This window comes from Jaculus jaculus, chromosome 13, assembly GCF_020740685.1.
Source record: "Jaculus jaculus isolate mJacJac1 chromosome 13, mJacJac1.mat.Y.cur, whole genome shotgun sequence".
NCBI classification, from domain to species: domain Eukaryota; kingdom Metazoa; phylum Chordata; class Mammalia; order Rodentia; family Dipodidae; genus Jaculus; species Jaculus jaculus.
This window is the reverse complement of record NC_059114.1, coordinates 37,757,273-37,780,514: the sequence shown is the minus strand read 5'-3', so window position 1 is coordinate 37,780,514 and position 23,242 is coordinate 37,757,273. Positions and strand designations below refer to the sequence as shown.

The window sequence follows — 23,242 nt, the reverse complement described above, 5'->3', positions numbered from 1 at the left end:
AGAGAGAGGATGAGAATGGGCACAGACCTCTTACTGCACATGAGCTCCAGTTGCATGTGGCAATTTGTGCATCTGGCTTTTTGTGGGAACTGGGGAATTGAACCTGGGCCAACAGTCTTTGCAAGTAAGCACCTTTAACTAGCCAATAAACTGCTTTTAATGACCTGTATGTTTTCTATTACAATTTGGACAAAGACTTTTTTGTGCGGTGGAGGTAAAATTCCCATATGAAAGACTGAATTGCCATATTGGTATATATATTTTTTTGGGTTAGGTGTTTGATCAGTATGTCAAGACCAGAGCAGAGGAAGAACGCAGGGAAAAGAAAAACAAAATAATGCAAGCCAAGGAAGATTTCAAGAAAATGATGGAAGAAGCAAAATTTAATCCAAGGTATGTGTTTTTTAATAGGCAAGTATGAAAGTATGCATCTTACCCTTGGGATCAAGGTGTGTGTGGGGGGGGTAGTTGTGTTTGTCTTGTGAATATTTGGACATCAAAAGCTAATTACTTAATTATTGGTTTCTGCCTATTTAGTTGTGTGTGTATACATGTGTATATGGGCATGCCAAGGTCTCTTGTTGCTGCCAACGAGTGGCGTTATGTGTTAGTGACTTTATATGTGAATGACTGGGGAATTGAACCTGGGCCAGCGAGCTTTGCAAGCAAGTGCCTATAATTGCTGAGCCACTTTTCCAGACCCCTTTTCTTCTGGTCATTGTTATTAAATTATTTTTTTAAATTTGTTTATTTATTTAATAGAGAATTTGGCAGGTAGAGAATGGGGGCACGCCAGGGCCTCTAGCCACTGCAAACAAACTCAGTGTGGGTGCTGGGTATTGAACCTGGATCCTTAGGCTTTGCAGGCAAGCACCTTAACTGCTAAGCCATCTCTCTAGTCCTAACTGTTTCCTTTTAGAGGAACCCCTCAGGTGCCCTGAGTACCTTTGACCTGAATGCTTCCTCATGGGACTAATTTCTTCTCCAGAAACTAAGGAATGGCTGACCTGAAACTTGGTCTTACCTCAGCCTTCTGAGTGCTGGGATTAAAGGAGTGTGCCACCATACCTGGCTCTATCTTTTCTACTTTTACAACTAGATGTAGCACAACCAGACTTAGCACTCTTACTGTTTTCTTGCAGAGCTACTTTTAGTGAATTTGCTGCCAAGCATGCTAAAGATTCGAGATTCAAAGCCATTGAAAAGATGAAAGACCGAGAAGCATTGTTTAATGAATTTGTGGCAGCTGCAAGGAAGAAAGAGAAAGAAGATTCGAAGACCAGAGGTGAGAAGGTAAGATGGAAATTCTAGTGTTGTGGTTGGTTGAAGTATGACTGCAAAGGACTGATGTGTTGTTCTAGCCTTATTCTTAAGCATAAGTAATTGAATCTGTATTTACTATACAGTTGTTTACATATGTACTCTATCACTTTTCCATAGTGTTCATTATAGCTTCACTAAATACAGGATTGCTTTAAATTCTATTAATTAAGATACTTGGTTAACCTAGAACTGGGTTTTAAGACTACATACTCAGTAGTAACTGTGAAGTATCTGTCAAGATTCTTCATAAGTAGTATTTGAATTTCAAAGAGATTCTTTATCTTTTTTTTACCCTCTAAAATAGGATTTTAGTGACTTTCTAATCTTTCAGTAAACATCTCACATATAAATTATTGCCTTCGCAGAATTAAAGGTTAGCTGTTAAATATTAATGAATTCCAAATGTCATTTGATAGTAGAAAGGAGCTTACCACTGTGGAGGCAGACTGATAGGGAGGTGCATCAGTGATGTGAACTAAACATGCAGCCACTCTCAATAGGGTCCCAAGGGTGCTTTATGAATAGGGGGAAGACCTGGAGCTTAATCATTCTTGACATTTAAAATTGCTACTTATTCTGGAAAGTTACAGTGTTAGAAATTCTATTAGATGTTAGGGAAGTAATGCTTATCTTACTGTTAAGAAGCCTCTTGATTTAAAATAGTATTGGGTGAAACAACTTTTGGCAGAAATACTGAACCTCCATGGTTTTCTTACAGACGGGGCTTACAAGTAACTTTCTAGGAGACTGGTGGGAGGGGTTATGATCATGGCATGTTGTTTATGTATGGAGAGTGTTGATAAAAAGTTTGTTTTATAAGTCAGGAACAAAAGAAAAAAACTTCCTAGATATATATCTATATATCTATCTATCTATATATATGTATATGTATATATATTTTGGTGGTTTTTCAAGGTAGGGTCTCACTCTAGCCCAGGCTGACCTGGAATTCACTATGGAGTCTCAGGGTGGCCTCGAACTCACGGTGATCCTCCTACCTCTGCCTCCTGAGTGCTGGGATTAAAGGTGTGCGCCACCACACCCGGCTGTTTTTTTTTTTTTTTTTTTGAGGTAGGGTCTCACTCCAGCTCTGGATGACTTGGAATTTACTCTAGTCCCAGGCTGGCCTTGAACTCACAGCAATCCTCCTACCTCTGCCTATTGGGTGTTGGGATTAAGGGCATGTGCCACCACGCCTGGCTTTCTGAATTTTCTTTTTTATTACTAATAACTTAAAATGGTTATGTTTCTTAGGGGAAATGTATAAACTCATAAATGTTTCAGATGTTCAGTTGGAATCATGTTAATGATTTGTTACCATTGACTTTGAGAATAACTTGTTGGATTAAAGAATACCAAAACATTTGTTAAGATAAGATTGCTCTTACTCAAATTGAATGCATTTTCCTCTTTGTATTTGTTACTAATTTTCTCTTTTTAAACTGTTTTGGGTTTTTTTGCGGAACAAGTATTTTTCTTTCTTTCTTTTTTTTTTTTTTTTTTGGTATGGTAAAGGAAGAAAGCAAGAGAATTTGGTGTTGGTTTAAATTAATGGTAAATGACATTTATTGACATTTATTCAGACAACAGTAATTTTTGGCTTTAGTAAAGCTTACAGCTTATACCCACAGTAGAAAGAAGCTAAAATTTAATTTTATTCATATCTGATTTATTTATGTCTCATACAGTAACTGTAACCTTTTATAGGTTTTATGTCTAATATTTGATTGTTTAAGCCAATATAAATTCCCCATGTCTTAGAAAAATTAGTATTTGATACAAATTAGATGTTTTATTTAATGTAATTTTTTTCTGCTAGTTATGAACACATCTAGGAAATTGAGGTTCATGTTAATTACAAAGTTGACAGGATGAACAGAAAAATGCTGTTACATCAAGTGATTTCTTCCCAATATTGCTTTTATGAGTCCTTTCTTATTAACCCAAAGTTTAATAGTGGAGAATTTTCACACATAAATAGCTCCTGGATTTTAAAAAATTCTTCTGGTGCAGAGATTCTATTTCATAAAGCTTTATGCTTTCCAGAAAGAATATCAACTTGAGTTTTAATCCTCTCATGGAAGAAATGAGGGGAACTTATAGGGTGTGAAGAGGCAAAAGGATTTTCTATTGTGCCCTCACATCTTAATTCTAATTCCATTCATAATTTTTTGTTCCTTTGGACAAGCAAGAAAGCAGTGTTTAGTCTCAGTGGAGGGGGAGGTTTCTTGGCGTGGGTGGAATCCTTCGTTGTGGTGACTTTGGCTACCCTGGGTACCTTCTGTGGTAATTACACTGCAGTCATTTAAATGGCATTTAATTGTAAGCAGGTTTGTAGAGATCATTAAAACAAGTGCTGTACTGTACCTTTTTTTCCTCTAGCTAAAAAAGAATTGCAGTGGAGTTCTAAGGATTAGTGTTCTTGAATATCTTTGGTACTTAATATGTTGATGTATTTCACAAACATTTCAAGTTCAATACCAGTGAAGGCATTCATGTTTAATGATTACAAATGTATACAATTTGATTTTTTTGTTGTTGTTTGTTTATTTCTTTTGAGAGAGGGTCTCACTCCAGCCCTGGCTGACCTGGTACTAACATAGTAGCCTACATTGACCTAGAACTCACAGTGATCCTCCTACCTCAGCCTCTGGAGTCCTAGGACTGAAGGTGTGCATCATCATGTCTGTCTTTGAATTTTATTTTTTTTTTAGCAATGATTATAACCATCAGAAATTATGTATTTTTCTTATATATGAGTGTAGGTGTAAACATTGTCTTTTTAAAGTAGAATAGAGTTTTTACCTTATTTTGATTTTAGATATTTGGTAGCATATTATAAGGATTGCAATTTGCATTAAATGATTTCTAAGTTCTTTATTTTTTTGTAAATTTTTTTATGATAGAGAGAGAATTGACATACCAAGGCCTCCAGCCACTGAAATTAAACTCCACATGTGTGTGCCACCTTGTGCACATGTGCAGCCTTGTGCATTTGTGTCACCTTGTGTGTCTGGCCTACATAGGACCTGAAGAGTTGAATATGGGTTGTTAGGCTTTGCAGGCAAGAGCCTTAACTGCTAAATTATCTCTCCAGCCCTAAATTCATTTGATTTTTTAAACTTTAATTTTATTTATTTATTTGAGAGAGAGAAAAGAGGTAAAGAGGCAAAGAGAGGGAGAGAAAGAATGGGTGTGCCAGGCCCTCCAGCCATTCCAAACGAACTCCAGACACATGCGCCCCCTTGTGCATCTGGCTTATGTGGGTCCTGGGTAATCGAACCGGGGTCCTTTGGCTTTGCAGGCAAATGTCTTAACTGCTAAGCCATCTCTCCAGCCCAGTTCTTTTTAATGAAGTTATTCATCTAGTTTTAAATAGTATACATTTATGAGGTGGGGGGGGGGGGCAGATAGAGACAATAGGCATGCCAGGGCCTCTAGCCACTGTAAATGAACTCCAGATGTATGTGCCACCTTTTGCATCTGTCTTATGTGGGTACTGGGGGATTGAACCCAGGTCCTTAAACTTCACAGATAAGTGCCTTAACCACTAAGCCATCTCTCCAGCCCTCATCTAGTTTTAAAAATAAGTTACTCTGTATTGATAGTAGTTTACTGTCAATTCATGTGTCTAAGTCTTAGCTGAAATTGAATATAGCTCAGTACAAATTCATATTCCCTATGAAAGCATGGAAGTCCTGAGATAAGTTATAACAACCTAAAATAGGTTTTCTCTTTAAAATAAGAAGTGTTGGATCTGGCAGAATTTAATCCAGAGAGAAGAGCTTATATGCTTCTTGAATTTTTTAAAAAAATGTATTTGAGAGAGAGAATGGGTGTGCCAAGGCTTTTAGCTGTTGCAAACAAACTCCAGATGTGGACGCCCCCTTGTGTTTATGTGTGACATTGTGCACTTGCATCACTGTGTGTCTGGCTTCTGTGGGACCTGGAGATTTGAATATGAGTTATTAGGCTTTGTAGACAAGTGCCTTAACCATTAAGCCATCTCTCCAGCCTGAATTTATCTTATTTTATTCATTTATATATATATTATTGACAGTTTCTATACATACAGACAACAAACTGTGGTATTCCCCTCCCCTCCCTCACTTTCCCCTTCTTAACTTCTTACCTCTCTCCATTAGTCTCTATTCATTTGATGTCATCATCTTTTTCTCCTATTATGAGGGTCTTGTGTAGGTATTACTTGTCACTATGAGGTCATGGATATCGAGGCTAAATTCTATCTGGACAGTTGTAGGGAAGGAGTGGTACCCTTCCTTTGGCTCTTATATTCTTTCCACCACCTCTCCCTCAATGGACCCTGAGACTTGGAGGTAGTGAGATGTTTCAATGCTGGAGACTTCTCCGTCCCTTCTTCTCAGCACTATATTGCCTTTTAGGTCATCCCAGTGATCATCGCCATCTGAAAAGAGAAGCTTCTCTAACCAGAAGTGAGAGTTGCATTAACATATGAATATGAACACTAAGTGTAGTGCTTTCAAGGCAATTTGGTGAGAGTAACATGAGTATCTATCCAGACAAGAGCAGGCTTTATACCCCTAAGGCTCATGACCTCCCCTGCAATCAGCTTTTGATTAGGTTTTCGTTACCAGGCATGTATTCCCTCCCACAGAGTAGGCCTTCAGTCCAATTACAGAGCAGTTGGTTTTCCCCAGAGCAGACATGCCACTATTGCACTTGTTGAGTCATTTGGCCTATATGGCCAAACTTGAGGTTTCCAGTGTCCACTGTTTTCACCACTGATGATTTCTGTCTCCCATAAGACTGCATATAGTACAGCTTTTTTAAACTTTCAGTTGGCTGGGCTACATGGAGAAGGTTTTCTGCTCGGCACCAGCTTGATTTCTCAGTGACTTTGCTGCTCAGGCATGTGATGTCTTTGGCAATGCAGTAGGGTCTTTCCATCTCTTGTGGGAAACCAAGGTACTTGGCAATAACCTATAATGTTTTGGAGGCCACAGGGCTCTCCCTAGCCAACAACTCACTGGAAGGTATCCTATCCCTGGCCCAGAAAATTTTTTAGTAACAATCTATAGCTTCTGGATATGTCTTATTCAGAATATCTTGAATTTTGATTGACCCTCCCCCTTGTCCTCCTTTTATACGATCTCTTCCCCTGACCTCACTTAGGTCTTTCCCCTCTCAGTAATCTGTTCTTCTACTTACATATATACAATACCATCCCCATAAAACTGTGCCTCTCCTTCCTCCCTTATAGCCTTTTTCTAGCTTATGGGCCTCTGCTACTGGCTTTTGGTTCTAGCTCACATAAAAGTCTATACATTTTTAGGTAAGATCCACCTATGAGAGAGAACATGTGATGCTTGGCTTTCTGGGCCTGGGTTGCCTCACTTAATATAATCTATTCCAGATCCATCCATTTCCCTACAAATTTCATTTTTCTTTGCTCCTGAATAGAATCCCATTGTGTAGATATACCACATCTTTATTATCCACTGAATTTATTTTTAACATAGGTATAATTACTGCTTTACTATGTGAACAGAATAGTTACTGGGTTTCTACTCAAAGTGCCTTTTCAGAATTGCTATTCTTGTATTTAAGATAAGAAATGTCTGATTTGCTTAGATGCAAATATTCAGATTTGAAGAATTTCTCATGGTATGCTATCTCCCACCTGTTTTAAAATGTAGATTAAATCGGACTTCTTTGAACTGTTGTCTAATCATCACTTGGACAGTCAGTCTCGATGGAGTAAAGTAAAAGACAAAGTAGAAAGTGATCCACGTTACAAAGCAGTGGATAGTTCATCAATGAGAGAAGACCTTTTCAAACAATACATAGAGAAGATAGCCAAGGTAACTTGTTACTTTTAACCTCTAAGTTCAGATGCCTAACTAACTGTGTGGCTTTGGTGGGGGCCAGGGAGAGATTTTTCTTGTTGACATTCTTTTTTAAAAATATACTTACTTATTTACTTATTTTTTACTTATTACTTATTTTTGGGTGGGAGTATGGGTGTACCAGAGCATCTACCACTGCAAACTTCAGCCTTATGCACCACTTTGTGCATTTGACTTTACATAGGTACTTGGAGAATCAAACCTGGTATGTCAGGCTTTGCTAAAAAGCACATTTAACCACTGAGCCATCTCCCCAGCCTATTGTTGACATTCTTAACATAATATCTCTTATAATTGATTTGGGATGAGGCACTATATTGTTAGTAAGGCTTTTAAGTATTTCATTTGTCAAGTTGGAAATATATCTTGAAGGAGTTGGTTGGAAGAGTAATGTAATTTTAATTTTATAGAATTTAGACTCAGAAAAAGAAAAAGAGCTTGAAAGGCAAGCTCGCATCGAGGCAAGCCTTCGTGAACGGGAGAGAGAGGTCCAAAAAGCTCGATCTGAACAAACCAAGGAAATCGATCGAGAAAGAGAGCAACACAAACGAGAAGAAGCTATTCAGAATTTCAAAGCCCTTCTGTCTGACATGGTACAAGTCAACATTTCTTTTTGAAGTATTGGGTATTCAAAATACTGCCTTATTATGAACATTTTAATATTCTTTAAATTGTGTGATAACTTGTCATTTATAGACCTTAATTTGCATTCATGATATTAACATTGTTGAAATAGGAAAAGTACTTGCTTAACAAATTTAGAAGGGAAATTCTTTATATTTATTCTAATATGCAATCTTTATTTTTTATTGTTTTTGGTGAAAGTTATTTAAAAAATATTTTTATTTATTTGTTTATTTATTTGGCAGAGAGAGAGAGAGAAAGAATGGGCATGCCAAGGCCTCTAGCCATTGCAAACAAACTCCAGACACACGCACCCCCTTTTGCATCAGGCTAATGTGGGTCCTAGGGAACTGAACCTGGGTCCTTTGGCTTTGCAGGCAAATGCCTTAACCATTTAGCCATTCCTCCAGCCCATGAAAGTCATCTTAAAGTACTACACACTTAACCTTTCATAGTAATAAAGTATGCTGATCATGATTGCACTTTTTTCTTGATTATCTAGGGTTATCATTGTGACGATCAATTATATGTATAGATAGTACGAGATATCAGATTAGTTGGGTACGGACCCCAGGAGATACCCTGAAAATTTCTTCAAAAATCCTCTACCCCTCAGAGTTGGAGCTGCTGTGCTGCGCCTCTTGTTATTTGTTATAACCTCTCTCTGCCATCATGTTTCCTTCACTTTTCATTTCACGGGACTCTTACAGCTGCTGCTGTCATTTCTGATTTCTCCCTTGCCTATACTCCTTTTTTTTTAATGTCACAGGAATATCCAGTCATACTGAAATTTTTTCCCCTTATATTCTCCCAAATGAATCAACCTTCTTTCATTACAGTCATAGAAATCTTTGAAAGAATACCTGTTTTTTGTGTTTGTCTTGGTGAAGAAGGTTTTCCAATTGCCTATATGACAAATTCGACTCCTTTATTGGCAAGTTTGTTTATTTTAAAATAAACTCTTTTGGGCTATTTTGATATTTATTTTTTAATTCCTTTTTTTTAAAGATTTGTTTTTATTTATTAGAGACAGAGAGGGAGGGGGAGAGAGAGAATGGGCACACCAGGGCCTCTAGCCACTGCAAACAAACTCCAGACACATGCACCACCATGTGCATCTAGCTTACATGGGACCTGGAGATGTGAACCTGGGTTCTTAGCCTTTGTAGGCATGTGCCTTAACCACTAAGCCATCTCTCCAGCCCTTAATTTCTTTTTTTAATCTACTTGTGCGTGTGTGTGTATGTATGTGTGTATGGGTGCACTCAGCACTTGCATGGAGGTCAGAGGAGAACCTTGGGGTATTTTTCTACCTTGAGACAGAATCTCTCTTGCCACTCTTGCTTCTAAATCCTCCTGGCTCTGTCTCCCATTGCCATAGGTGTGTTGTGTTATAGGTTACAGATGTATGCATCACTTCACATCTAGCTTTATGTGTGCACCAAGGAGGATCATATTGTGGTCCTTGGCCTAGTAAGCAAATGGCTGAACTATTTCTCTGGCTCTGTTTGTTCTGAGTAAGGCTCTTGCTGTGTGTAGCCCAGGCTGACTTCAACCTACTCATTGTCTTACAAGTATGTTCTACCATACCCAGCTCAACACATTAGCATAACAGAAAAACTATTTGTTGACTCTTCTACCTGATTATTTATTACCTTTACTTTCCTCACTTCCTCTTGAGCTCCAGTCTTGTTGAAATTGCACATATTGAATGACTCAAATCGTCCCATCCATCATCTCTGTATTGCAGCCTTCCACCTAGAATGCTTTGAAGCTGTTGCTACTGAGTGCATGCCATTCTATTTGATCTGCTTTGTCTTGTGTAGGCAGATGTAATCTCATTGTTCTTTGTTATCACCCTTGGGCTCATCATACTCTTCTACATCACTTATTATGTCAGTTCTGTAGAAAATAAAAGTGCTCTGAAAGAACAGACAACATCTTACTTTACATAGTGCCAAACATGGTATTTACCTTACACATACTTCAGTGTTTGGTGAATATATGTTTTAATTTCCTATCTGTTTATCTTTTCTGGCCCATAGTTCCTTGCATTGCCAGCAATATGACCAAACTGTTAGTACTGGTACCATTGATGGTCTTGGTAAGCCATCCAGCTCTGTTATGTCTTCATTCTTTGGTTTTTTGAGGTAGGGTCTCACTCTAGCCCAGGCTGACTTGGAATTCACTCTAATCTCAGGGTGGCCGTGAACTCATGGCAGTCCTACCTCTGTCTCCCTAGTGTTGGGATTAAAGGCTTGCACCACCACACCCAGCTTCTGTTATATCTTTTGTTACTTTGTCTTTGTTCAAAAATTAAGACAAATCATAAATGTATGTATTTTTGGGTCCAATATATCTTATGCAATATGTATGCACCACAATGTGGAATAATTAAATCAAGCTAATTAACATAATTAGGTAGTTTGGTTGATAGACGATACCTTCTCTTCATCTTTTCCAATCACCATTCTTTCTAATGTATTTCATAGCTTCATTGAACATTGGGAGTTGAGGTTTCTAGTTTAAAATAAAGTATTATTTTCTTTTAAAGATTTATTTTTATTTATTTATGAGAGAGAGAGGGAGTGGGTGCACTAGGACCTCTAGCCACTCAAACGAACTCCAGATATATGCGCCACCATGTCCATCTGCTTACATGGGACCTGGAGAATTGAACCTGGATCCTTATGCTTCACAGGCATGTGCCTTTACTGCTAAGTCATCTCTCCAGCCCCTAAAGTAGGATTTTTACCTGGGTGAGGGGAAACTTACATTGCTTAATTGCTGATTGAGTTAATGCTACATTAGTGCCCAGAACTAATATAACTTGCTGAAAATTCTTTTTAAAATGGCCTTTTAGGGCTGGAGGGATGGCTTAGCGGTTAAGGCATTTGCCTGCAAAGCAAAGGACCTAGGTTCCATTCCCCAGGACCCATGTTAGCTATATGCACAAGGTGGTGCATGTTTTTGGAGCTTGTTTGCAGTGGCTGGAGGCTCTGGCTCCTCCATCCTCTGCCTCTTTCTCTCTGTCAGAAAAAAAAAAAAAAGGGCTGGAGAGATGGCTTAGCGGTTAAGCGCTTGCCTGTGAAGCCTAAGGACCCCGGTTCGAGGCTCGGTTCCCCAGGTCCCACATTAGCCAGATGCACAAGGGGGCGCACGCGTCTGGAGTTCGTTTGCAGAGGCTGGAAGCCCTGGCGCGCCCATTCTCTCCCTCTCCCTCTATCTGTCTTTCTCTCTGTGTCTGTTGCTCTCAAATAAATAAATAAAATTTTTTTAAAAAAAAGGCCTTTTAACATAAACTTCATTTGTAACATGATCTAGTTAGATGGCTATAACTTTTTTAGGAAGTGCTTTTAGTTCTTTTTTTTTTTAATTTTTTTTTTAATTTGAGAGTGACAGACACAGAGAGAAAGACAGAGGGAGAGAGAGAGAATGGGCGCGCCAGGGCTTCCAGCCTCTGCTAACGAACTCCAGACGCGTGCGCCCCCTTGTGCATCTGGCTAACGTGGGACCTGGGGAACCGAGCCTCGAACCGGGGTCCTTAGGCTTCACAGGCAAGCGCTTAACCGCTAAGCCATCTCTCCAGCCCGCTTTTAGTTCTTTTTTTCTTTTCTTTTTTTTTAATTTTTATTTTTATTTATTTATTTGAGAGCGACAGACACAGAGAGAAAGACAGAGGGAGAGAGAGAGAATGGGCGCGCCAGGGCTTCCAGCCTCTGCAAATGAACTCCAGACGCGTGCGCCCCCTTGTGCATCTGGCTAACGTGGGTCCTGGGGAACCGAGCCTCGAACCAGGGTCCTTAGGCTTCACAGGCAAGCGCTTAACCACTAAGCCATCTCTCCAGCCCCGCTTTTAGTTCTTAATGTGATTACCTAAGTAATTCATTTCATCATTCCTGAACTGGATTATTGAGCTTCTTATTTTTTAAAAAATATTTTTATTTTTATTTATTTGACAGAGAAAGAGGGAGGGGGAGAGAGAGAAAGAACAAGTGCTCCCAGGCCTCCAGCCATTGCAAACAAACTCCAGATGCATGTGCTCCCTTGTGCATCTATCTGGCCAACGTGGGTCCTGGGGAATTGAACCTGGGTCCTTAGGCTTTGCAGGCAAACACCTTAACCTCTAAGCCATCCTTCCAGCCCTCAGCTTCTTATTGTTTAAATACAAGACATATATTTGGTGATATATATTGTTTTCCTTGTTTAGGTACGCTCATCAGATGTGTCATGGTCCGATACTCGGAGGACACTCAGAAAAGACCACCGCTGGGAATCTGGGTCCTTACTGGAAAGAGAGGAGAAAGAGAAGCTTTTTAATGAGCACATTGAAGCACTTACCAAAAAGAAAAGGGAACACTTTCGGCAGCTTCTGGATGAGACTTCTGCGGTAAGAGCCTCCTCCTTTCCTGTTTCTCACCTGGGTGAAGCTGTGCTCATAATTCATCAAGCAATACTGATGTGATTTCTAGTGTCTCATGGTCTTTATACCTATTAATAGAATTCTAGGGCTTTACTGACTTTCCCTTCTTTCTAACATTCTTCTTATTGAGAAATTAGTTCTTTTTGCAGTTTTCAAATTAATAACTGCTCCTTTGGTAATTGATAATGCCCTTAGCAGTGGGTGATCAGTGATCTCTCCAGATGATAGGGTTAGTAAATACCTTCATTTCTCCATTCTTAGTTTGGTACTGTGGCCCCTTATTTGGCAGTTTGTACCCTTTGTCATCTAGATTTTGTTCCTGTTTATCTGCTCTCTTTTTGGTGATGGTTTCTTCAGAAGTTACGATGTTTGCCATGTAAATACAGGGTTTGCAGGTGATTGTCTTAGGCCACCTTGAAAGTATGGCCATGAAAATTACTCTTGTGGCAAGCCAGCAAAAAGAAATTGCATTAAAGCTGCTTCCCTGTCCCTAACTAGTCCAGTTACGCTTGGGCATTACGAGAGATTGCAGGTCAGTGTGTAATATTATGTACCATATGTGCTGTCGTTTGACCCCCTGAATAAAAGGGAATTGTATTTATGTTTTCTCTTCATTTGTCTTTTCAAAGATTACCTTAACGTCCACTTGGAAAGAAGTAAAAAAAATCATTAAGGAAGATCCTCGGTGCATTAAGTTCTCCTCCAGTGACAGGGTAAGGGAATTTTATGACAGGTTTACTGTCTGTTTTCTTTTTCAAATAAGATCTCCTTCTGTAGAACAGGCTGGTGTGGAACTCACTGTAGTCTAGTCTGGTCTTCAGCTTGTAATACCCTGTCTGCCTCCAGAGTGCTGGGATTATAGGTGTGCAACTCCTACCCCTTACAGATTATAAGTACTAACTGGATGCTTAGTAGCTGATGAATTTATGTGAATCTGGAGTTTTAAGTTCTTTTTTTAAAAAAATGTTCTCAATATATTAATATGAAAGCATTATCTAAAGCTTAATTTTTGGTATTGAGTTTGTGTTCAGGGGATTTAAAGATTTAATGAAGCTGTAATTTAATAATCTTGCAGTTTCCCCCAGGCAGACATATTCAAGCTGGGCACTTAGTAATAAGTCATCAAAAGACCCAACTCTTGAAACATACCATGAAATCTTCATAGTAGAGAAATAGCAGATGCCTGGGGTTTTAAAAGCTGAGCCTGTTCCTACAGACTGATTCCCGTGTAGGAATCGAATTTAATTACTGTCCAAAGTCAGGAATGATACCAAGAAAAGTTGCTTAGTATCCATTTTGTCCCTTGACCTTTTGTTACTTCTTTACTCGTTCTCTAGGTTTGGCCTTTAAAACCCCACAGATTCATAGACCCCATTTCTCAAATCCTTTAGCTGTAATAAAAAAAATGAAAAAGAAAAAAATTGTATTACTGGGTTGTGGGCCACAAACTATGTATAACTGAGAAAGAGTGATAGACTGATAGCTGGGAAACCCACTGTTAATTTCTGACTTACCTAACTACTTAGTTATTTAGTAAGGTCTTTTTTAAAACCAAAGAACACACCTCTCACTAATAATTTTATCACTAGAAAGCTAAGTGCTTAGCATATTACATAAATTCTGAGTATTAAGGGAATACTTGGTGTAATATATAAATTAGGCCCCATTAGTGTTTTGTTCTTGAAGATACAGCCTGTAGGGGATGAAAACAATCCCTAGTTTCCTTTTTTAGGGAGATGCTTCTTGTAAAACATTTAGCAGTATAGAGCATAGAGTGAGACCTTATTTTAGCTATGGGTGGTTCATCATACCCTCATTCTTTTTCTTTTTTTTTTTTTTAATTTGATTTATTAGTTTTCTTTTCATCAAATACAGGCAGTTTGGTACCATTGTTTAGGCTCATCTATGATCTACCCCCTCCCATTAGACCCTCCTTGTTGATGTAAATGGGTCGTGCATTGTGGAGTTAGTCCCCAGTTATTGGTATGCTAAATGTCTCTGCAAATCATGACCCAACATGTGACTCTGACATTCTTTCCGCCCCCTCTTCCGCAAAATTTCCCTGAGCCATGTTGGGTTCATTTTTGGTCTGCTTCAGTGCTGAGGTGTTGGGGGCTCTGAGGCTCTGGCTCTCTGATTTGGTAGGAGTTGATTTTTCTCCGCGTTGATCTCCTTCCCCTTTGTGCTGGTATCCGGTTCACAGGAAAACATCACCCTTGCTTGTTTCACCAATTGTCCTTAGTTTCAGTTGTCATACCCTCATTCTTGATGTTCTTTATTTATTTGGGGGGGGGGGCTTAAAATATGCATTACAAGCCAGGTGTGGTGGTGCACGCCTTTAATCCCAGCTCGGGAGGGTAACTCGGGAGAAAGAGGTAGGAGAATCACAAGGAGTTCAAGGCCACCCTGAGACTACATAGTGAATTCCAGGTCAGCCTGAGCTAAAGTGAGACCCTACCTCGAAAAACAAAAACAAAAACAAAAACAAAAACAAAAAAAAAAAAATTAAAATAAAATAAAATAAAAAGCATTGCAGATAATTCACTTTGATATATATTTTTTTAAAAAGAACAGTATATTTTACTGCCTATTTTAAATTTTATTACATGGCTTACAAATTACTGGTTTAACATATTATTTATTATATGTTTTAGAATTTGTGGATCCTACCTCCATTCTAATTTTTTTTTCTTGCAGAAAAAACAGAGAGAATTTGAAGAATACATCAGAGACAAATACATCACAGCCAAAGCTGACTTCAGGACGCTTTTGAAAGAGACAAAATTTATCACATATAGGTGTGTGCAATGAAATGTTTTATGTCAACAGTCACTGTCTTCACTAGCCTGTACTCTGATGGCCAGAGCATACTTTGCATTCACACACATGTTAACATTATTAATTTTTAGGAATAAGAAGATGCCAACTTTTATCCAAGGGCAAATATAGCCCATATTTACAGTAATTTTTTTTCTTAAAGAAAGGGCCCAGATGTCAGTTCTTACTTTGTGTGATCCAACATCTAGTTTTTAAAATACACTTTGGTTTTTATTTCACTGCTTTTTTTTTTGAGGATCCCCAACTCTTTAAGAATTTTATTTCACAGAGACTTAATAGAATCTCTTATTGTCATTATTTTTGCCTCCTCTGAAGACTAGTGTGGTTAGCTCATTTCAGTGCTTAAAATCATCTACTTAAGTGCAGCAGAAACTTTTTCTCAGAGAAAAGCAGCTTGCTGGGTGCACTTGGATTAAAAATATCTTTATAAAATCAGAGCCCTTAAAAGATTTTGGTGTAGCATACCCCAAGTTGCCTGTCGGTCAGTAATTTATCATCAGGAAAACCATTTTGCACTGCTTACCAGTCAGTATGCAGGCAACCATTTTTGTTTTATGCTCCAGCATTTCTTCCTTTAAAAGACAAATTGGAAACATCTTAGTGAAGGGTCTGTGCACGGGAGGATAGTTAGTGCTGAGGGTGTGGTTTTTAGGTATTTTGCATTTGGATTTTTTGTCAGGATCCTTAATGTTTTGCATCAGCTTGGGCTTTTAAACTAGATGTGAAGTAAGACTTCTTTCTACATTTTTATAGTTAATTTAGTGAAAGATGTGAAAGTGAAAGCTTGTGAAAGATGCTGGGATTGGCAGCCCCGCAGACTGAAGTCCTCTGTTCATCCACAGAACAGGTACAGCACGGGCAAGATTTACCCACCCACCCTCAGCCCTGATCTGGAGGGACCACCAGTAGGGGTGGGAGGGTAATTCAGTTTCTGAGGCCCTTTCACTCCTTGGTGTCTTTACTGAGGTGACTTACAAAGGTTACTGCTGCAGTGAAATTTTTCTAAAAAAAAAAAAAAAATGGAAACACAATTAGGAAACTAGATGGACATTTCCAGCTCATTTCTGAAAGACCAGTGAACAGCAGTCAGTAATTCTTGTACTTTTTTTTTTTCTTATTTCAGATCTAAAAAGCTAATCCAAGAATCTGATCAGCACCTGAAGGATGTAGAAAAAATATTGCAAAATGACAAACGATATCTAGTATTGGACTGTGTACCAGAGGAAAGGCGTAAACTGATTGTGGCATATGTTGACGACTTGGATCGCCGGGGTCCACCTCCACCTCCCACAGCATCAGAGCCCACTAGACGATCAACAAAATAATTCTTAGTACTCTTCCCTAGGGTATCTGTTAATTCGAAGAGCTTGCATGAGCCTCTATTCAAGGTTTTACATATATGCGTATTAGTCAACCTATTGCAAAACCATCCGAGGAGCAGGAGAAGCATTTGTGAGCAGTCTCTGAACAGACACTTGGAAAATACTGATGCTTTTCTTTCTGTGGCATGACTGACATACATACTCAAGTATAGGCTATCTAGTACATTTAAAATCTTGAAGCTAAAGATCATCCATTTATGAGGTGTGGAAGTCAATGACATGGTGATGTTCTTTCTAACAGTGTTATACATGCAAGACATAGGAATATTTGTGGTTTGAACTTGCAAGACACAAATACCACAGACTCCTAAAGAAAACCGAAGTTGGGGTTTGCTTTGTTCTGATTTTGTTTCCTAAAGCGGGTAAAAGAGAAAACACTGAAAATTGAATTCTTCCAGAGACTAAGACTATTATAATGGACGTGCTTTTACCTTTGTTTCTAAAGAACAACTTAGTTGTATTTGTTCACTGATGTGCTCTGATTATCCCCTTTGAATTATAGGCCAGGTCTTGTTGTTTAGCCTAAGAGAAGATTTATTTAGAAATTTCTTCTCAGGTATGGAGCCACATTCATAACTAACATGTTGGCCAGAGTAGAACTGCTGGCTAAACATATTTTATTTTCCATTAAATGATCTTTATCAATATTCTGGATTAGACAACAAATTACTTTTCTGGGTGATCCCTATAAATTCTACTCCTGTTTGAATGTTGGAATTTTGTTTCTAAAGGTTAATTTTAAAATGTTTGAATGTCAGTTTATGTATTTGAACTACAATAAACCAATCCTTTTTATATATGTGAATTGTATATGATTGTTACAACATTTATAAAAAAAAACTTGACCTATTTTTGAAGAAAGCACATGAGTCATGATACAAAGAAAGTTAACTAAATCCTCAGCATCACATAGTTTTAATACAGCATTTCCACTATAAGAGGGAATAAAGTTTAGAGAATCAGTTTTCAGTAATACCAGTTGCTTCTTTGATATTAACATGTTAAAGGTTTTTGCCCTTTTGGCATCTTTTCAGTGTGTCATGTCAAAGATTTGTCTTTGTCACCACAAACAAAAAACATTGTATTTTGTCTCATAGGCTGCAAGTTTCAGAGTGCCATATAAATAAGATGTGTAAGAAAATACACCATAGGGTGGGGGAGATGGCTTAGCAATTAGGTGCATGCCTGTGAAGCCTAAGGACCCCAGTTTGACTCTCCAGGTCCCACGTAAGCCAGATGCACATGGTGGTGCATGTGTCTGGAGTTCCTTTGCAGTGGCTAGAGGTCCTGGTGCGCCCATGCTCTCCATCCTCTCTCTTTTTCTCTCTGTCTCAAATAAATAAAAATAAAGTTTTTTTTTGTTTTGTTTTGTTTTTTAAGAGAGGGGCTGGAAAGATGGCTTAGCAGTTATGGCATTTTCCTGCAAAGCCAAAGGATCTTGATTCGATTCTCCAGGACCCACATAAGCCAGATGCACAAAGGGTCTCATGCATCTGGAGTTCATGTGTAGTGGCTTGAGGCCCTGGCGTGCCCATTCTTTCTCTGCCTCTTTCTCTCAAGTAAATAAAATATAAATAAATTTTTAAAAAAGAGTCAGCTTATGGAGCGTGGCTATGTGAAGATCAGTCAGGTTTGTAGGATTTTAAAAAAAGAAAAAAGTACACTATAAATGTTAACCAGATAGTTTGTTTTATGTCACCTCAAAACTGACATGATCATAACAAATCCCAGAAGGAATGAAGACCTTCTGATCTGTACCTGTGTGTTACATCTATATTACTTAGTACTCAGTTTAAATCTATCAAGTGCTGCCACATTCTATGAACTGTTGAAATCTGGTACTGATGAATGAGACTGAGGTCTAAACCTGTCAAATTGATGAACAAGATATTTTTTTTTCTATTTTTAAAATTTATAAGCTTACCAAGTAATTAAAGATATTTTTACTTATTTGCAAGGAGAGAGAGAGAGAATGGGTGTACAAGGGCCTCTAGCCATTACAGACAAATTGCAGTTGCATGTGTCACTTTGTCCATCTATCTTTATGGGGTTACTGGGGAACTGAACCGTGTCAATAGGCTTTGCGGACAAGTTAACTTTATAAGGAGTAAGGTTGAAGTTCTTGGTAAAAGGAATAAACTAACACAAAATATAGCCACCCTACAAGCCACCTTTTCCAAATTCCTCATAGTAGTGTTTACCCACTCACTGAACTCTTATTCTCAGTAAAGAAAATGGCTTGATACTTCCTATTTCCTAATTTTGTCTCAGAAAACGATTTGAGTTTACTCACTCATAAAAGAGTTCTGTAGGGATCAGATCAGGACTTAATCACACTGAATCTGCATATCTACAGTTTTCCACAGGATCTGTGGCAGTGTTAAGGTCAGACAACCCCATCAAGCCCCACTGTTTCAAGTAATGATTTTGAAATGATGACAGGACACATGTAGCTTTCAATCTCTGAAGTAGAGTATTGCTTTTATTTCTTTATATGTTACAATTCCTAATACTAGAGGCTTACACATAAAAGTCAAAGGGAAATGGTTTATCACAAATAATTTCAATGGTAATTTCTTGTGTACCTATGAAATCAGCAATTATGTTAGATTCTTAAGTTAAATTATACTTCATTTGAATATGAGTTTCAAATTAAATTTATAACCAAGTAAAGAAAGCAGCTGTAGCTTGTATTCTAAAGCAAACCATGATCTTTTGTGGAAGACACTCCTACCCTACACCCAGACTACACATAAAGACAGCAGTTCTTTGCACAGCATTTTCTTCTAGCTTGACTGTTGCTTTAGAGGTAGTTCTCTTCCTCAGGAACTCAGCAGTTCTTTTAGGAAAGTAGTTAGAATCAAGAGAAACTCAAAAGGGGAAGAAATGTATTTTATTGATATGCTTTATTTTGATAGAGAATGGAGTTATTTCCAGTCATTCAATTTTTACCTTATTTCTAGGAACTTTTTTTTTTTCTTTTTGCGCCATCACCCTGATGATTATTATTTTCTAAGCTAAATTCTGTCTTCATGTTGGTTGGGTTTTTGCCTCCGTTTTGCTTTTCCGTGGTTAGGACTGTGGATTATTTTTTTCTTTCTCTTGATATCTGTATGCCTTAAAAGCCATACAATAGGGCTGGAGAGATGGCTTAGCGGTTAAACGCTTGCCTGTGAAGCTTAAAGACCCCGGTTCGAGGCTCAATTCTCCAGGACCCACGTTAGCCAGATGCACAAGGGGGTGCATGCGTCTGGAGTTCGTTGGCAGTGCTGGAAGCCCTGGCGCACCCATTCTCTCCCTCTCTCCCTCTCTCTCTCTCTCTCTCTCTCTCTCTCACTCTTTCTGTCTGTGTCACTCTCAAATAAAAATGAACAACAACTACAACAAAAAAGCCATACAATATTTTAAAGAGCTGAACCATGGTTTAATCCACAGTTTGTTATAGGTAAATTTAACATCTTTGAGCAAGAAGAATTGCCACCTACATTCTTCCTTCATATTTGAGGCTGTGTTTAATCAGTAGCTAATTCCTAGGTCATTAACTGTAACTTATACTTTATCTTGGGAGAAAAAGAGATCGAGGGGAAGAAATTTTAGCTTGTAGAGGAATGATCCACTTTGGAAGAGAAAGAATGGTAGTTTTAAATTTGTTCTCTATTATAGTATAGAGTGTCATCTTAGGCTACTAAAATTGAAATCTTATTCTAGCAGCTTTAAAAAAAATCATTGAAACAGCTTCTATAGTAAATAGCTTGAATTTATCAAACTTGGGCTAAAAAATAGCTATGTTTTGAAACTATCTCAAAGTCGGAGGAAGGTAGAATTCTTTTTTTGTAGACTTTGGTCAGGAAAATTATTTGAACTTTCAACAGGAAATTAACATTAAGCAAATGAAGATAACTTGAAATAAAGTTAATACTGTTAAAAAGCTTGGGGGGGGGGGAGTAAGTTTTGAGTTACTGGGACCAGAAAGCTCAGGAATAAGCTAACGATAGCTGGGCTCAGTGTTTGGTAGACGAGCTCTCTACCAGCAGTACAGCGCAGGGGGAGGGCTGGTCCCAGGGCTCACCTGCTGAAAAAGCCATGGTGACCAGGGACAAAACAGCTGAGGTTACCCAGGCAGTTGTATCTTTAGAAAACACTTGAAATGAGTTCTTGGACAGAAGTTAAAATCCTCAAACATGATTATTATATGGCTTCCTACTTACCAGACTATACATGTTGAAAATGCAGAAAGGAGGGGGATTCTTACGGGAATTTCATTGTAAGGCAGCAGTACAAGCACATAAATAATCAGGTTTTTTTTCTTTGAAATTAAACATGTTTATCACAATCTCCTGTCTCTTGGTCCTCATGTTCCCAGGGGATAGGGTCATTGTCCTGTGCTGAGGGCACAGTGTCCCTGTCATGCCAGAACTGCTCTACATCAGGGAGGATGGGAATCCCCCATGCCTTCTCAGTTTTCTCTTTGCCACAGTTAGAAGAGCCAAGTTTGTTCTCTGGAATGGATGTTGGGGACTCTGGAGATGAGACTTTGCCAGGAAGGACCTCTAAGTTGCCAGCTGGTGTTCCATGAGACTGTGAGACATTTGGAGGTTTTTTGTTTATCATCCATTTCCATATGCCTTTTAAGCCTTCCTTGAACTCTTCAGACATCACTAGAAAAATGAGAGGGTTTGCTGAAGAGATGGAAAACATTAGGACTTGAGAGAGGGCTATGAAACCGTGTGGTGGAGCTGGGCTTCCAGCCTTCAGGTGCCACATCCACAGCCAGGCTATCCACTCGGGGAGCCATAGCAGAGCAGAGGTGACAGCAATGCTCAGCAGCATCACTGTGAGTTGCTTTGAGCGCATCTGATTTCTGAGATTCTGAGTCTTAGCACCTCGTTTTTTACATTGGTCATAAGCTCTCCAGAGATAAAAGCTGGCCAGAAGTGAGGGAAAGCAAAATACTAGGAGCGGGTAGAGCTTACCAAACATTGACGTGAACACTTCGGCCACAGCTGGTACATCCATGAGACACATTTCCACCCCTGCAAGATGCCTGGTGGAGCTGAAGAACCATTCCGGAAGGGGCAGCAGGCTTGCCACAACCCAGATGGCCACCAGCACTGACCAGATGGTGCAGTTGTGGATGCTTACTTGCTTGGCTGGATCACTTGCATACATGAAGCATACTTTGGCTACTGCAACAATTGTCAGGCTCTTGGCTGCCATGCATGTGTGGGTGAACCAGTCAGAAGACTTGCAGACAAACCAGCCTAGGTCCCAGACTCCCTTGGAGTACGCAGTGGCTCGGACAGGTGCAGAAAACAGCAGGAGAGAGAGGTCAGTCAGACTGAGGTTAAGAATCAGGGAGTGGATCGTGGACGACGTTCCTTTCCAAGCAGTGTGGAGGAGGACACCAATCACACACAAGTTCCCCATGAAACCCACCAGGCAGACAGCCACCAATAGAGCTGGGATGATAGTCCTCCAGTCCTTGGAGTCTGAGGGCAGGTACCCTCCTGCAAAATGCAAGTGAGCAGAGGACATGTTCATGATGCTGGAGTTGGAGTCAGCAGAGGCAGCTGCCAGCATCACTTTTTCTGTCCAATACCTCCTGATGGAAGTTAGCTTACTTAGCCTTGTCTGTACCTTGACTCTTCCATGGGAGAGGGAGGCGGGAGAACAACTATCGCCAGTGTCAAATGACACCTCTGGGCCCTCCCTTGCTTGTTTCCTTGAGAACAGAATGGAAGAAGATTGACTGCTGAGTTCTGTGTGCAGTATACCTGTGACTACTGAATGACAGGCCAGGAGTGTGTGGTTGCTGCTCATTAGCAAGTCTGATACTAAAGACCAGCTTTGTAGAGAGATAAAAATATCCTCATAAATGATAAATGAATAGAATGTACATGTAACCGGGGTGTGTTCCTGGGTGGTATGAAGGGGGGTGATTACTGACAAAGCAATTATTTTTTAACAATCTTCACTGGATTTCTAAAGTCTCTAAATTTAATAAACACTACATCTAAATCAAGCCCCTTAGAGTTAAACATGCACAGAATCTCATCTAGTTGGTCTGGATTATGGCCTGATGATTTGATTACCTAGCAAGTTCCCTGTGGTGCTTTGAGTCATGTGTCTCCCATAAACTTAGGTGTTCTGAATGCCAGGTTAACATACTTCGCCCAGCATTGCTAAGAGGCCACACTGAACTCCGCACTTCTCTGAAGCCAGTTAAATCCTGGGCTACAAATTTGCTTTGGGTCCATTTGAAGAACAAACTGTCCAAAATCTCTTGCAAGTATAGATTCTACTTTGAATATAAAGTAGAATTTTTTTTAAAAATGATGGCAACAGCTCACATTCTCCTCATTGTTCCATTGCATCTCAGTATGCAGCGTCCAAATGGCTGATTTCAACAGAAGTCACACGGATGCAGCTGAGGACTATCTAGGAGGGGCAACTGCTCTCATGCTGAAACCTTGGCATGAGTGTGGATGGAAGCAGACAGTTTGCTGAAGCCCACTTCCAACCCCAAACCAGGCATGGGTGCCTCACTCCCCGCCTTCTGGGTCTCCTTTCTCCCTGCTACCTCTTTAGAATGTCCTTTGTGTTGGTGGTATCTAGACCACACATTCTCCATAAACCAGCAGAAAATATGCTTTCTACTGAGGACTAGTCTACATTATAAGAACAAGGAAATCCACTCTTTTCTCTATCCCAAGTAACTTTTCTTGGGAGGGGGGGGTAACTTTATTGATGTATAAATTTATGCA

The 23,242-nt window shown here is 39.2% G+C and overlaps 2 protein-coding genes across 3 annotated transcripts in view; one reads left to right on the top strand and one right to left on the bottom strand.

The window, feature by feature from the left end:
* The window catches only part of Tcerg1 (transcription elongation regulator 1), a 66,077-nt gene extending 48,800 nt beyond the window's left edge, over positions 1 to 17,277 (top strand). For both annotated transcript variants that reach the window (XM_004664726.3, XM_004664729.3), the window contains 8 exons: positions 275 to 393; positions 1,143 to 1,293; positions 7,002 to 7,166; positions 7,622 to 7,804; positions 12,046 to 12,225; positions 12,888 to 12,971; positions 14,956 to 15,056; positions 16,220 to 17,277. In XM_004664726.3, the coding sequence (XP_004664783.2) occupies positions 275 to 393; positions 1,143 to 1,293; positions 7,002 to 7,166; positions 7,622 to 7,804; positions 12,046 to 12,225; positions 12,888 to 12,971; positions 14,956 to 15,056; positions 16,220 to 16,421 (1,185 nt within the window). In that variant the 3' untranslated portion in view covers positions 16,422 to 17,277. The remainder of the gene's footprint in view (positions 1 to 274; positions 394 to 1,142; positions 1,294 to 7,001; positions 7,167 to 7,621; positions 7,805 to 12,045; positions 12,226 to 12,887; positions 12,972 to 14,955; positions 15,057 to 16,219) is intronic.
* A 3,515-nt stretch (positions 17,278 to 20,792) lies between these two features.
* Gpr151 (G protein-coupled receptor 151) lies at positions 20,793 to 22,058 on the bottom strand. Its single transcript, XM_004664667.2, has one exon. It carries the CDS (start codon positions 22,056 to 22,058, stop codon positions 20,793 to 20,795), a length of 1,266 nt encoding a protein of 421 aa, XP_004664724.2.
* Between the last annotated feature and the right edge of the window lie 1,184 nt (positions 22,059 to 23,242).

Excerpts from the sequence above, each read along its gene's own strand:
- Gpr151 (XM_004664667.2), bottom strand. The coding sequence starts at position 22,058 with ATGCTGGCAGCTGCCTCTGCTGACTCCAACTCCAGCATCATGAACATG.